The following is a 14,315-nucleotide window of genomic DNA, read 5'->3' as shown; positions in this document are numbered from 1 at the left end:
ATTAAATATTTTCGATTTTAAGGAATTTGGATAATTCTATTTTGATTAAGGACTTATCCTAACCAATATTTTAATTTCCGATTTAAAGTTTTAATTTATAGAAACTTAGCAAAAGTTTTATTTAATCGGATTAATTTAAGATAATTACTATAATTTTAATTTGGAAATTATCCTAGAACAACTCTAAAATTTTCGAGTTTATGAATTTAGGATCTAGGGAATTTTCTTCTTGAATTTCTCAAGAACAGTTTAAACAATCCTAAAATATAATTCATGCAATCGATTTTATAACAACCTAAACATGGTCCGATTTTAATTGTTATGCATGAATGATCCAAGTTTTAATTTCCTAGAACAATCTGTAATAATCTGATCCTTATGAATCTAAATTAGTTCTAGGTTCTTATGCAACAATCAAGCAGTCAATCAACAATTTTAAAGCTTGATATAATTTGGTGCAATATAACAAACAATCTAACAATCCTATGTGAATAGATTTTAAAGTTTATAGGATTATAGATCTTAAATTTGTTTGTTAGTTTACTTGGATATTTTAGGGTTCAATAGCTTTTAGATCCAGATTCAATTATGTGGTTTTAAGAAGTTTGAATTTTGTTTACCTTAACACCACAAGGATTCTGACTGGAATTGATCTGGGAGCTAAAGACCTCAGATATCTCTTGACCACGAACCACGAACAGCTTCCCCACGAACAGCTCCTTGCTTTCCGCGAACAGCTTCTCGTACTCACCCCCGATCGACGAACCGCAAACAGCAAACCTCGACCAAGCTGTCGAGAGAACTTTGATCACAAGCTAAGGATTGCTTGTGAACAAGAGGATCTTCGAACAGGAAGGATTTGATCTCGGATGGGAGTAAGAACAGGAAGTCGGTTTAGGGTTTTAGGGTAAGAGAGAATAGACGGCTGCTTTAGGGTTTAGGGATAGAGGCTATCGTGCTGATAACGTGTTGTAAATTAGAGAGTTTAGGAAGTAAATCTCTTAGGTTATTATTGATAGGAATCAAGGTTACAACATATATATATAGTGTTACAAGTCTTAGAGCTAAAACCGACATACTAATGCTATGCCCGAATGGGCTTCGACTAACGGGCCGAAGGCTCTCGACCAAGTGTGGACGAGAGGCCGAGTATGCGCGGACTGGATAGGTGGGCCGGTCGATGGAGTCCACTAAGTGTTTTACAACAATTATCCAATATGTATCATTAAGTATTATGAACGAGGTCCGGTCCAGTTCGGTTAACGTACACATCCTAGCGTTTTCTCATAAATTATTAAACTTCTAGTGGTTTTCAGTTAACAAAAACGTCACGAAGTCTTACTTAGAAAACGGAAATCTTTATTGATCCGAATATCAAATTGTCTCTTCTAGGGTACAACACACTACACGACTACGAGAACGCGCGGGAAAGAACCCAAAACACACAAAAAAAGCTTTTCAATGGAGATTCTAATAAGATCATACCGGTTGTGCTTTTGTGAAATTAGGGTTTCGCCCATTCGAATCGAATCAAAGTTAAGAAGAAAATGGTTTGGAATTACCCAGAAATCTCCAAGGAAGATTTCGTAAAGCTATTGAAAGGGTTTGTGGATTTACTAATTTTAGCATCTGGGTTTCAATCTTCTGGTGTTCCTTCTCACTGGGATGCTGAGAATTGCAAGAAAGCTCTTCAATGGGGTCTCTTCTTCGAAAATGTTGGTCTTTTCTCTCTCACTCTCTCTTCCGTTCAAATTAGCTTCTGTTTTCTCCATTGCTTTAGTTTTGTTTATGGGAGGATTCGTGTTTTTTAGGTTGTAAGAAGCATAACTAGTTCAGATGTGTTTGGGGAATCTATGAGTGAGGTTGACGAAGCCATATCGGAGATGAAAGCTAACCCTTTGTTCCCAAAGGTTGTGTTTTTTCTTAGGTTTTTGCTTATCAGTGTGTTCCCAAAGATTGTTTTTTTTTATGGAGTTGTTGTTTTTGTTTGGAGAAAAATTTCAGGGTTTGGAGGATTTGTCATCAGATAGTCTTTTACAGGGGAGAGAGCTTGTGTTAGAGCATTTGATGAATAACTCGGCGTTGAATGATAAACAGCTGCAAGCTATTCTGGTTGCGGCGGTGGAATCAGGTGATGGTATTACAGATGTAATTGATGGGAAGCTTTGCAAGAGGCAATCTGTTGTGTCCTGTGTTTCAGCACTTGAGAATGGTTTGGAGATTCTTTACAAAAACATTGAGGGAGAAGAGTCGTTACAGAGAGCAGACAAGGATACAACTTTGTTGGGGTATGTATGCTTTTTTGAAGTACAAGATAGCAATATATATTGAAATTATCTTGTGGTGCTTGTTGATGAGCTTGATGTGATTCTTTTTTTCGTAGCTCGGGACAACAGCCTATTGAAATTTTGACATGGAACATCTGGCAATCGAGAGGTGTATCTTATTTTCTTAGTAAGAGAACTTTAAGATTGGTATCTGGAGCAAGCTTAATATTTTCTGCACCAAAAGCTCAGTGGGCAGAAACGTTAAGAAGGCTGCGTGTGTCATCCGAGAATGATGATAATGTATTCATCGAAAAGATTGTAAGTTGATCTGACTCTTGAACTAGTTATATCCATTTTTTCCTCTTCTGTTTGTAAGAAAAGGTAGTCATTCTTGCTGGAACACTTGTGGTGATACTGCTTACGGGCAGGAGCTATTGTTACTAGGATGTGTAACAAGCAGGTGGACTAATTTAATCGAAGGTTTCATGTCAGCTTCCTACAAATCTGTCACTGTGTCAGAACAATACGAGGAGTTATGTAAGCTGCTTCTTCAAAGATCTAAAAGTTTAAAACAGAACGAGATTGCTTTGGATCCAAAGGTCAATTTTCTCAAATCCCAATTTAAATGTGTGCCTTGACATTTGCTATATAGGTAAACCACGTTTCTTGGTTTCCTCTTGGATAGGTTGAAGAGATTCTCGAGTATCTAACAGAAATACTAGAGACTCGTTTTCATCACCTCTGGAAATTGCCTTCTGCCCTTACCGCAGCTGCAATACCGTCATGGTAAGTTCAACTGTAAAATTTATCGTGCAAGTGCTAAGTATCATGTTGTTTTATTTGTGATATCTTCATTCATACACATGCTAAATTTTGTATTTTGTTTGTGTTTAACATAACATTTTGTTAAAGATTTTGAATTATGGTATCACAGGTCACCTCTTTTTGGTCAGTATTTTGGCGAAATAGAGAAACAGTTGAAACTAGACCACTCAACAACAAGGTTTAAGTTTGTCTTTAAACATCATTATTTCACATTGATCTTGAATCTATAAACAGTTAAAAACCAGCACCGGTATATCAATGTCCTCTTCTGCAGATGTTGTAGCTGCGAAAAAGAGCACAAGGACTGTAAGCTACACAACTACCCTTGAATCTTATAAGTTCCTTGTGATATTTTTTTGCAATGACCTTGATAACATTGTCTTAATACGTCTAGGTGAGCTCCTGGAAAGAGTTTGGTGCTTGTACGTATTCCATATTTGCGGAAGCAACTAGATAGAAAAACTAATGGTCACTGATCAATATAAGAAGATCAGTTTCGTTTCTTCTAGGTAAGACCACGTTGTTGATGCAGATGTTTTGTCACTATGTCTTTTGAAAATGCCATTTTCTTGCGTTTGTGATTAGATGAAGAAGAAATCAATAAATAGCATGATGGATAAGTAACAAGAAAGATCCAGAAATGTATTGTTTTCTGGTTCGAGATATTTCATCCTTGCTTTTGTTTTGTTTCTTTTTAGATGTTTAAAATTGAATTCTCTTTTGTTTAATTTTGTTATCAGTCGTTGTCTTTTTGACTCATGTATCTTTGCTTTTACGTCATGTAAACAAGAAAGCACTTATTACGCGTAGGGACTGTTTTTTAGGCATATAATCTTTGTCTTTTTGGTATATCCTTGTAAGCAATCAACATCAAAATCTATGCTAAAACGTCGTCGGTTATGCAATGGACGGTGTATACTGATCGGTTGAAATTAGAAAAAGAAGAAAGACACTCAAATCACACTTTAACTGAATGTTTCCAGCAAATTTCAGACAAAAGAACTGACAATGAGTTTGTAACAGATGATGCTTTTTTTGATAAAGGATATTCAAAAGTGGAATTATTTGCTCGTTGAGATTTTGCTTCACCGTTGGTTATGAATTTATGATACAAAAAAAGTTGTATTTGATTCTTTTCCACCCAAAATTGGGACGGGTTATGACCCATAAATTAGGCTTTGTGATGTGGAGCTGACACTCACCAAATTTTAAACATATCTAGAAAGTAATCATTAAATAAAAATTTGTAAGAGCAAAATATGTCATGACAAACAAAAAGAAAAGAGCAAAATATAGTTTCAGAAAATTTTATTAGAGTGTTTGTACTAATGGCTGTCTCATGCTAATCTAGATTCAAGTATGTTAAATTATTAATGTATTTCTTTTGTATCAACCATTTGATAGCCTTATTGATGATTTATCTATATTACCTCATGTCCTTGTGTAGCTCTTTTGAAACCTTTTGTATTTTTGTTAAAAGGGTCGTTTAAAAACCTTACTAGACACCATGATTTTGCCTATAGAGGATTACGTTGAGCCACAACAACATAATGTTAGTGTGCAAATATGTCACGGGGTAGTTTATTAAAGTGGTAATAGATGATGAAATAGATTGAACTGATTTTATTATATTATCTTTTCATATTAGTGTTTAGACAAAGTTTTGGATATATGGTGGTGAATCATAAACATATTAATCATAAATTACACTATTTTACCTTTTTCATGTAATGTGTTAATATATTGATGATCTACATACCAATTCATGTCATTATGCTTTTTATGTTAAAAGGGTCGTTTCAATCCTTGCTAAACACCATGATTTGCCTATAGATGATTTCGTTTAGCCACTACAAGATAAAAGTAAAGTGCAAAAATATACGTCACCGGGTAGTCTACTAAAGTGGTAATAGATGAAATAGATACTTTTATAATGTTAGCTTTTTCATTGTAGTAGTAGACAATATTTGGATATATGGTGGTGAATGAATGATGCACTTTCGACTATTCTTTGACTATACACTTTTGAGTCTACGAATTATAATTCCACACGTTGCAAACCACATAGCCTCTCTCTTTCTCACTTTCTATCAAATTTAGCTCTTTATATACTTATCTCATTCTTTGCTTCTTCTTAACATCTACACTTTCTCACTACCTTCACAAATCATATACACACACAAAGACAGAGATAAAACAATAGTTCAAGAGCTATGAGCAAACAGAGTTTGAAGAGACTTCAGTTCCGGAGATGGGGAAAGCGAATCGGGAGCTCGACGACAGCTTCGGGAGCGGTAGGAAACGCAGAGGAAAGAACGATTGTGGCGTTTGCGTTCTCGTGTTGTAGTAAACCGAGTGTTCTCGTGAAACAGTTTGTTTGGAAGCTTAAATCGCGTTTGCGGTGGTCGCGGAAGAGTGATCATAACAATAACATTCAGTGTAGTTATGACCTCCGGAGTTATCATCTGAACTTTGACGATGGTTGGTCTCGCCGTCGGTGATTTTAAATAAACATACGTGATTGTTATTGTCTATATACAGAGCCTTTTCTTCTCATGTTTTGTATGTAAAATTAAATTCTCAATCTGAAATATATATTTTGAACATAGTTTTGTGTGTTTTCTTGCATACAAAAATGCAAGATCTAGAAATTTCTATTCACACGCTTTAGTTTTTATTATCCAAATACAAATACTTGTCATACAGAAAACAAATACCCTAGAATATATAAATTAGCTTTGAGCCGACAAAAAAAAAATATATATATAAATTAGCTTTGAGACTAAATTTTTTATTAGTGAGAATAAATTTAAATTGAAACCAAGGTAGAGAGGAAGAAGGTGAAGCCTCTCGACCACCATGAAGGGGCCACAACCGCCTCAACCGAAGGTTACTTCCAGGGCCGGTCCAATAAATTTGGTGGCCCGAAGCCAAAACAAAATTATGGACCTTTTTCTAATTTGTTGTAATAATATGTATATATATTTCCTTAAAAAATTAGAATCTAAAAGAGAAGTACAAAATTGATAATGGGTCGGGTCAATTTTAGAAAAATTACCCGAAATTAAGAAATCGGATTCGGGTATAAAATACCCGCTGTATTTATATGGGTCGGATAATAATTTAAAACTAAACTTAAATAAATTTTCCATAATTGAATCACATTAGTTAGGTGAATATTTTTGTTCCTGTAATTTAGGAAACTAACAATCATTGTCGATTAATATGTAATCTGACAAAAACTTTACCAAAATTTACAAATTAAATCAAACTGGAATATAGCATATACCATAAATAATAAAATCTAAGTCGTTTAATGGAAAAAAAAACTTTCATATTAATTTTCAGAATTAATAACCGATTTTTATGATAACTTTTTCATATTAATTGCTCCAAATAAATGTGCAGATTTTAAAAATGTATAAATATTTGAGTTAAATTGTTGAACACACTTCTTTTCTTATAAATATAGAGGATGTGTCAATAGTCAATACTTTGATGATGGTAAGGTATTCTCTTCTTCTCTCCCTCTCTCTTATCATACATTATACTATTTTAAGTTTTAAAAGTTTTGTGATATGTACATTACCTCTTCCTCATTTTTAATATGATGGTTGTTCATCTATATCATATTGTAATTTATCATATGGCTTTTTAATAAATTTGCATATTTTCAATCAATTTGGATAGCTATTTGTTTAATAGAGCATATAACAACTTTTAATCCAATATCATGTATATTAATATTTTATTATTTTACAGAAATGTAAAAGAATATGTAGTTCTATAAAACTCATATGTTATTATGCTATGCCGGTATGCTAATACAGTTTACTCATTATTTGTTTTCTTCTCTTATTTTATCCAAACTTATGATAATGTTAAAATATTCTCAGTTTTACTTTATTTTACTGTATTAAAACTATTATATTACCATTTAATTTTTTTCGTCTATTGTTTTATCCAAATTCATTGTATAAATATATATAATCCACTGTAATATATATATTATATATTATATATAATTGAATGCACTATACTAAACTAAAAATTTATCACATTTTCAATCCATTATGGATTGCATGTATATGTGAATTTTCCTTCGCGCTGTAGCGCGGGTCCGATCCTAGTTCTAATTAATTTTAAAATCAAATGACAGAAAAACAAGCAATAAAAAGAAGAGAAAAAAGAATATGTGTAAAAACATCTCACCACATCTTAAAATAAGAAAAATGTTTAAAATAATAGCGATTTCAATATTTTTTTCTAAGTTGAACTTCTCTCCGGAAACGGTTACAAACATTTATGCCGACGACGTGGGGCAGTTCCCTCCCTGCGATCGTGCGACGGTTATCTCCATGAAGTGGCTTCCTCTTACGTGATGCTCACTTGACAGTTTTTGCAAAGTATTTGTTCTATAAATATTGATTCCTAGATCTGCAATTTCTCCATCTGCTTACAAAATTTCATCTGTAATTCTCTTTCCCTTCCGATTCTATTCAGTGTTATTTAAGATGTCCGACAACTTGAGACGAGTGGTTCAAGACATCAATTTGGGCGCTAATGATGTCCCACTAGCAATTCCGGCAGAACTGGTGGCCAACGCAGCGGCCGAGAACCATTTCATCCTCATGGGACGGTCTGTCATACCACACCACCAGAATGTGTGTTCTATCATTGCCTCCATACCAAGAATTTAGGGACGAGCTAAAATTGTCCATGGTCGTATTGTGGATGGTAATAATTTCCAATTCATCTTTCCTACTGATGGAGAAATGGAATTGGTTCTCCGCCGGGGCCCTTGGGCATTCAATGACCACATGCTGGTACTCCAACAATGGTATCCAAATGACAACCCTCGGCTCATCGATTTTATCCCATTCTGGGTTCAAATATGTGGGATACCTTTCCAATTTCTCAACCGAGAAGTCATCTCCCATATAGGAGGCTCAATTGGTAACCTCCTGGATGTAGATTATGATGCGGAAGCTGCTGCAACGATCAAATTTGTCCGTGTCCAAATCCAATGGGACATCCATCTCCCTCTCCGTTTCTAGAGACATATCCAATTCCAGACAGGTGTCAATTCACTGTTCAGTGAGCAATTTTAGGGTTTTTGTGAAGTCTATGGAATGCTCACTCATGACACTGGTGCTTGCGTCCTACAAAACGGCGGCAAGGAGCAATTTGACGATCGTGATGATGATGAAGGTTTTGCACGGCTTGAGGGCAATGCTAACTGTGGTGTTATCATTCGTGAGATCGATTGCAGGGGAGGACTAGATGAACAAAGCTGTTTGTGAGGCTCCCTTACCTGATGAACACATTCAGGAGGATCTGCTTGATGATATTGATCCCAAATATGATGCTCAGGCATTCCCTGATGAATCACAAGAGGCTTGTAACTCTACAATTCAAGGTGAGTCTGACTTGGCTATGAAAATTTGGGGCAAGTGTAAGAGAGATGACATGTCTGATCCATCTGAGAGGGTTGAGTGCTCCAAAGTCTTGAACTGCAAAGATGATGAAGGAAGTTGCTCTGGGGAGAATCACATCTCCCAAGGACTTGACGGAGGCGCGGTGGGCACTAAGCCACCACTTCTCCCATGAGGAAAGCCGCTTGGAACTATAGAGGACTAGACAATGACCTTGCAGTTCGACGTCTTAAGGATATTAAGAAGGACTTCTCTCGAGACATCATTTGCCTACATGAAACAAAAAAAGGAGATGACACTGTCAGATCAGTTGGTGCTGAACTAGGGTATGATCATATTGTAACAGTCCCTCCTGTTGGATTAAGTGGTGGTGTAGCTTTACTTTGGAATAGCAGTATTTATGTTTCCGTTCTTTATCAATCCCCAAACCTTGTAGATACTTATGTTCAAATTAATGGATTTGGTTTCTACTGTCTTGTGTTTATGGCAATCCAAATCCATCTCGAAGGCACTTCGTTTGGGAAGATTAGAATGGACTGCTGTGAGTAAATTGGCCTTTGGATGACTATTAGACATTTAAACAAAATTAAGAGCAACAATGGAAAAATGGGAGGTCCCCTCGCCCTGAAAGTTCTTTTGCTGACTTCAGGAGAATGATTCAGGTATGTGATTTTCAAGACCTTAAGTATATTGGGGATCCATACGCCTGGGTGGGGAAGCGATACAATCATGATGTAGCCTGTTGCTTGGACCGCACAATGGTGAACATTGAATGGCTTGCACAGTATCCAGCCTCTCATGTTGAGTTTCAAGAAGTCTTTGAATCAGATCACAGACCAGTTATTACTACTATCTCCAATGATTTCTCTCCACCTCGAGGTCATTTCTACTTTGACAATCGTCTGGTAAATAGAGATGGATTCAGTGCGGCAGTAAACAATGGATGGAATCATCAGAGACATGGCCAAGCTACATGTCTTAATACTTGTCTGCGCGAGTGTAGAAGGTCAATCTCCATCTGGAAACAAGCAAACAGATGAAATGCTCAAGAAGAAATAAGAATGTTGAAGTCCTTGCTAGATAAAGCTCACTCCAATGGTTCTTCCACACAATATATCCGGATCTTCGCCAGAAGTTGAGTTGTGCTTATAATAATGAGGAAGAATTCTGGAGAATTAAAAGCCGCAAGACTTGGCTTTCAAGTGGTGATCGTAACACAAAGTTCTTCTTTACGCAAAGAGTCATACTGCTTAGAACAAAATGTTCTCCATCCTTGATGATGAGCGACACGAATATCGTGGAGATAGTCATACAGGCAAGGTGGCACAATCGTACTTCACCAACCTGTTCAAAAGCGAGCTATCCACTCAAAATAATCACTATCATGTACATGAGCTCATCCTTGCTTTAAAAGTAAAACGACGTAGTACAACTCATTCATGGCGATCAAAACAGACATCACTAAAGCCTATGATCGATTGGAGTGGGATTTTCTTCATGAAACTATGCTTAAATTTGGCTTTGATGTTAAGTGGATCCAGTGGATTATGACCTGTGTCAGAATCTAACTTTCTCGGTTAATATCAATGGCAATCCTCAAGGCTTTATCCAATCAGAACGTGGTATTCGTCAAGGTGATCCAGTCTCCCTTTACTTACTCATTCTCTGTGCTGAAGTATTAAGTCACATGATGAAGCGAGCTGAGTCACAAGGCATAATAAAAGGAATAAAAATCAGTAATGCCAGTCCCCCAATTAGCCATCTTCTCTTTGCCGATGACTCCTTGTTTTTCTGTCAAGCAAATATGAGGTCTTGTGCTGCCATAAAGGACATCCTAACTCAATATGAGAGAGCATCTAGTCAGTAGGTCAATACAAGAAACTCGGCTTAAACCTTTGGAAAAAGAGTATCTAATCCAACTAAAACTCATATTAGAAGATGTCTTCAGATTCGTAATGATGGTGGATGCGGTAAGTACTTGGGGCTTCCAGAATAGTTTGGCAGGAAGAAGATAGAGCTCATTCAGTTCACTGTGGAAAAGGTTCAAAACAGGACAAAAGGTTGAAACAATAAGATCCTGTCTCAAGGCGGGAAAGAGGTTTTATTAAAAGCAATTGCTCTGGCGATGCTAGTTTTTACGATGAACTGTTTCAAGCTACCAAAAGGAATCTGTGAGGATATAGAAAGGATAATTGAAAATTACTGGTGGAATTCTCAACAAAATGGCAATGCAGTTCACTGGGTAGCATGGGATCAAATGAAGTATATGAAGAAAGATGGTGGTCTTGGTTTTGGAGACATAGAACAATTTAATGAAGCTTTACTAGCCAAACAAGCATGAAGAATTCTACAAAATCCAAATAGTCTCTTTTCTCGTACGCTACGAGGAAGATCAAACATCCTTGATGCTCCTAGGGGAACACAACCTTCATTTGGCTGGAAATCAATCCTAGTTGGTCGGGACCTACTAAAAAAAGGCTTGCAATTTACAGTAGGAGATGGCCGATGTATACAAACTTGGACAGATCCTTGGCTCTCTCTGCACCCCCCCCCCCCCCCCCCCCCGGCCCCCTAGGAAAGTGTTTGGACATCAGCTAGATATACCCACTGTGGATAAATTATTTCTACCAAATAAAAGCGGCTGGAATGAGAGATTGATAAGGGAGAGAGTCCACCCAGATGATATCACTCATGTTCTATCAATCAAGCTCAGCACCTGGCAGAACCATGACTATCTTGGCTGGCATTATACAGAACATGGCATTTACTCAGTCAAATCAGGTTATTGGCTTGCAACTCACCACCCAGATCGAGAATTCCAAGCCAGACCCCCATATGGAGATCCACAAATATATATAAAAAAAGATATCTGGAAGACAAAAACTCCTCCAAAATTTAAGCATTTCTTATGGCGGTTATTGTCGAGAGCACTGGCTACAGGAGCCGAGTTGGAGAGATGTCATATCTCTACAAATGTTTTATGTAAACAGTGTGTCACTGAGGTAGAGACTATTGAACATCTTTTCTTCACTTGTCCTCATGCATTGCAGATTTGGCGAGGATCCAACATCCCAATCAGATGCCTATTGAATCCAAGTGAGACTCTTGAATCCAAAATAAAAGCAAGCGATTCTGGAATTTCATCAACACAAGAGGACTTATGATAAGCTATATCTTCTACCATTTTGGATATTATGGAAGATATGGAAAAGTCATAACAAGCTCACGTTTCAGAAACTAAATCATAGCTGGCAAAGGAATCCAAGAAAAGCAAAACAAGAAACATGTGAATGGCTTGCAGTAGATATATATATGGCAAAGGATATTCTCATCATCTACCAACTAACCACCGGAGCTCCAGAACAGTAAGTCACAACTGGCAAAAACCACCTTCTGGTTGGGTTAAATGCAATTATGACGGTAGCTTTATCAATAGAGAAAGACGACCACATTAGCCTGGTTAGTTTGTGCTGATCAAGGTCAGTTTAAAGAAGTAGGTCAAGCAACAGGTAATGTGGTTACGTCGGCTCTTGAAACTGAATGCCTGAGTCTACTCTATACTATGCAGCAATCGTGGAATAGCGGATTCACACACATCATCTTTGAAGGTGATTGTCAATCTTTGATCACTGCAATCAATAGCAATAGTCCAAGATTTGATATCTACAATTGGATACAAGACATACGAGGATGGGCTACAAGATTTGACAATGTTGCTTTCAGATGGACATCAAGGCGAACGAGTCTCCTTGCTGATAAATTAGCTAAGTCACAAAGACTTGTGAACACAGATTTCATTATACATCACTTCATCCCCTTATGTATTCTCTCTGATTTTAACTCTTTATTCGTCAACCCTTAACAATTAATGCAGTCTAAAGATTAAAAAAATAATAATAATATGTGTATACAACAAAAGAAAATTTTAAAATATGAGGCCTTAAAAATATATTTTTAGTTAAATAATACTATTGTTAAAAATATTTTTGAACTTTTAGAGTAATATATGGCCTTTAAAAACTTTTAAAAAAAAATGGCCCTAAGCCTGGGCTTAGTCCACCTGTGCTATGGACCAGACCTGGTTACTCCACACCTCGTCGTTGTACTTTCCCAGACCTTCATTAAGAGCAAGAGCCGAGGTTCTCCGGCGCCGTAAAGGCAAACCAGAGAGAAAACGACACAAAAACTAGATCTGAGTTCGAAGAGAAAAAGGAGAGAGAAGAGAGAAGCGCGTATGAAGCACGTACAACTTTTTTCTATATGGTGGTTCAAGTTGGATTTGTTTTCTAAGTATTTTAACTACAATGGGTTGTTGGTTAAGTATCATTTTGCTCACCTATGTTATTTCAAACAATTCAACAACATTTTGATGTCTAGATAAATAAACCTAAGATCAGAAACTAGTTCATTATTGATTAAGCAAGAAAAAAACCTTAGATGTGGAACCAAAATAATAAATTTAAATCTAGCAAACTAACAATTAATTAATCATGAAATCCCTTTAGAAATCCCTACAACCCAATAGAGAACTACTCAACCATATGAATAGTAGAGACATGATAAATATGCTATAGAATAACAACGGTTTGAGATAAATCTCTATAAAGTATGAAATCTCAAAACAAAACCTAAAACTAAGCATGAAGTCATAAAAATTGTCTCTTTGCATGTCTCTGGCTGTTGGAAACGAAACTTTGTATATTTATAGTAGTACAAAAGGGAGTCCTAGATAAAAAAATAATAATAAGTAAAGTCCATACCTACTGGCGACAAGTGTGCCGATCAATACATCAAAGTAATCTGTCGGTTTTGCACTGGTCAATTCTGCTTCACTTTTGATCGCATCGTTGGATTATCCCTATTTTCCTTGCAAATGAAAGCTTACATCCACCTCTAGTTTTTTGTCCCGATATGAGAAAGATTTAACGGTGGGAAGTCCTACGCCGATGTCTAATTTCTGATGCTTCTCTACAACTTTTCATCTTCAATCATCCAAAAACTCTTCATTTTCTCCACTTGACACATTTTGCTCTAATTATCTTCTAAAACACTTCTGATCCTTTCACTTTAGTAGGTCCGAGACCTGTAAAGACTCAAAAATATCAAAAACAAACAAGTTCTCAACAAAAGCATTCAATAATCGAGATAAAACAGACAAGTTCTCAACAAAAACACTCAATAAACAGACATGTCCATTAATGACCATGTCCAAATGAGTTGTCCATAGAACATATTTTATAGAAGGTGGAAAACTTGATTTTGGTAGAACAACGTGATTTCGTAAGAAGTTATTTTGGAGGAAAAAAAGTTTAGTGATAAAATGCACTTTTGCATGCAGTTTTGGCCGAAAATCTAGGCTGCAAATGGATGCACAAAATTGAACAAAATTGAAAAAATGGGTTGAACATAATTGGGTTGAATAATATTCAACTCATTCATCTTCAAAATAGTGGTTGAACAAGTTGAAGATTTTTGCTGTAGGATTAGTTTATTTTTTCAACTTTTTGGGTTGAACAAGCTGAATAGTCTTTTCCAACCTCTTCAACCTTTACAATGCAAATGGTGAAAATTGATTGAATAATTTTTTTCAATCTCTTCAACCGTGCAACCATTTGCAGCCATAGTTTTGCAATTTTGATGGAAAAACATAGTTTAGCGGGAATATAAGTTTACCAATCTCTTCAAAATCTTAATTGATTCTTATTTGAAAAGTGTGGATGAGATCGATATGAGAAATCGCCGGAAAAAAACTCTCTGAATTTGATTTTAAAAAATTAAATGTGAGTGT

General features: G+C 36.1%; 2 protein-coding genes across 3 annotated transcripts; both read left to right on the top strand.

Moving 5' to 3' along the window:
• The first annotated feature begins 1,390 nt into the window (after positions 1-1,390).
• Positions 1,391-3,941, top strand: LOC104771558 (uncharacterized). Of its 2 annotated transcripts, XR_015592470.1 has the most exons (10): positions 1,391-1,715; positions 1,812-1,910; positions 2,005-2,288; positions 2,384-2,585; positions 2,696-2,866; positions 2,953-3,053; positions 3,202-3,270; positions 3,367-3,398; positions 3,487-3,601; positions 3,678-3,941. XR_015592470.1 is itself a non-coding variant. In XM_010496098.3 (9 exons), the coding sequence occupies exons 1-9, from the start codon at positions 1,548-1,550 to the stop codon at positions 3,543-3,545; spliced, it is 1,185 nt and encodes a 394-aa protein (XP_010494400.2). In that variant the 5' UTR covers positions 1,391-1,547; the 3' UTR covers positions 3,546-3,941. The 2 variants fall into 2 exon arrangements, 1 of the variants encoding a protein (XP_010494400.2); XM_010496098.3 differs by having other exon boundaries at positions 3,487-3,941.
• Positions 3,942-5,213: 1,272 nt separating this feature from the next.
• Positions 5,214-5,700, top strand: LOC109131299 (uncharacterized). The gene has a single exon (XM_019242086.2). It carries the CDS (start codon positions 5,306-5,308, stop codon positions 5,591-5,593), a length of 288 nt encoding a protein of 95 aa, XP_019097631.1. The 5' UTR covers positions 5,214-5,305; the 3' UTR covers positions 5,594-5,700.
• The last annotated feature ends 8,615 nt before the right edge of the window (positions 5,701-14,315 follow it).

This window comes from Camelina sativa, chromosome 20 (assembly GCF_030686135.1).
Source record: "Camelina sativa cultivar CO46 ecotype springtype chromosome 20, ASM3068613v1".
In the NCBI taxonomy this organism is placed as follows: domain Eukaryota; kingdom Viridiplantae; phylum Streptophyta; class Magnoliopsida; order Brassicales; family Brassicaceae; genus Camelina; species Camelina sativa.
This window is presented reverse-complemented; position numbering and strand designations above follow the sequence as displayed.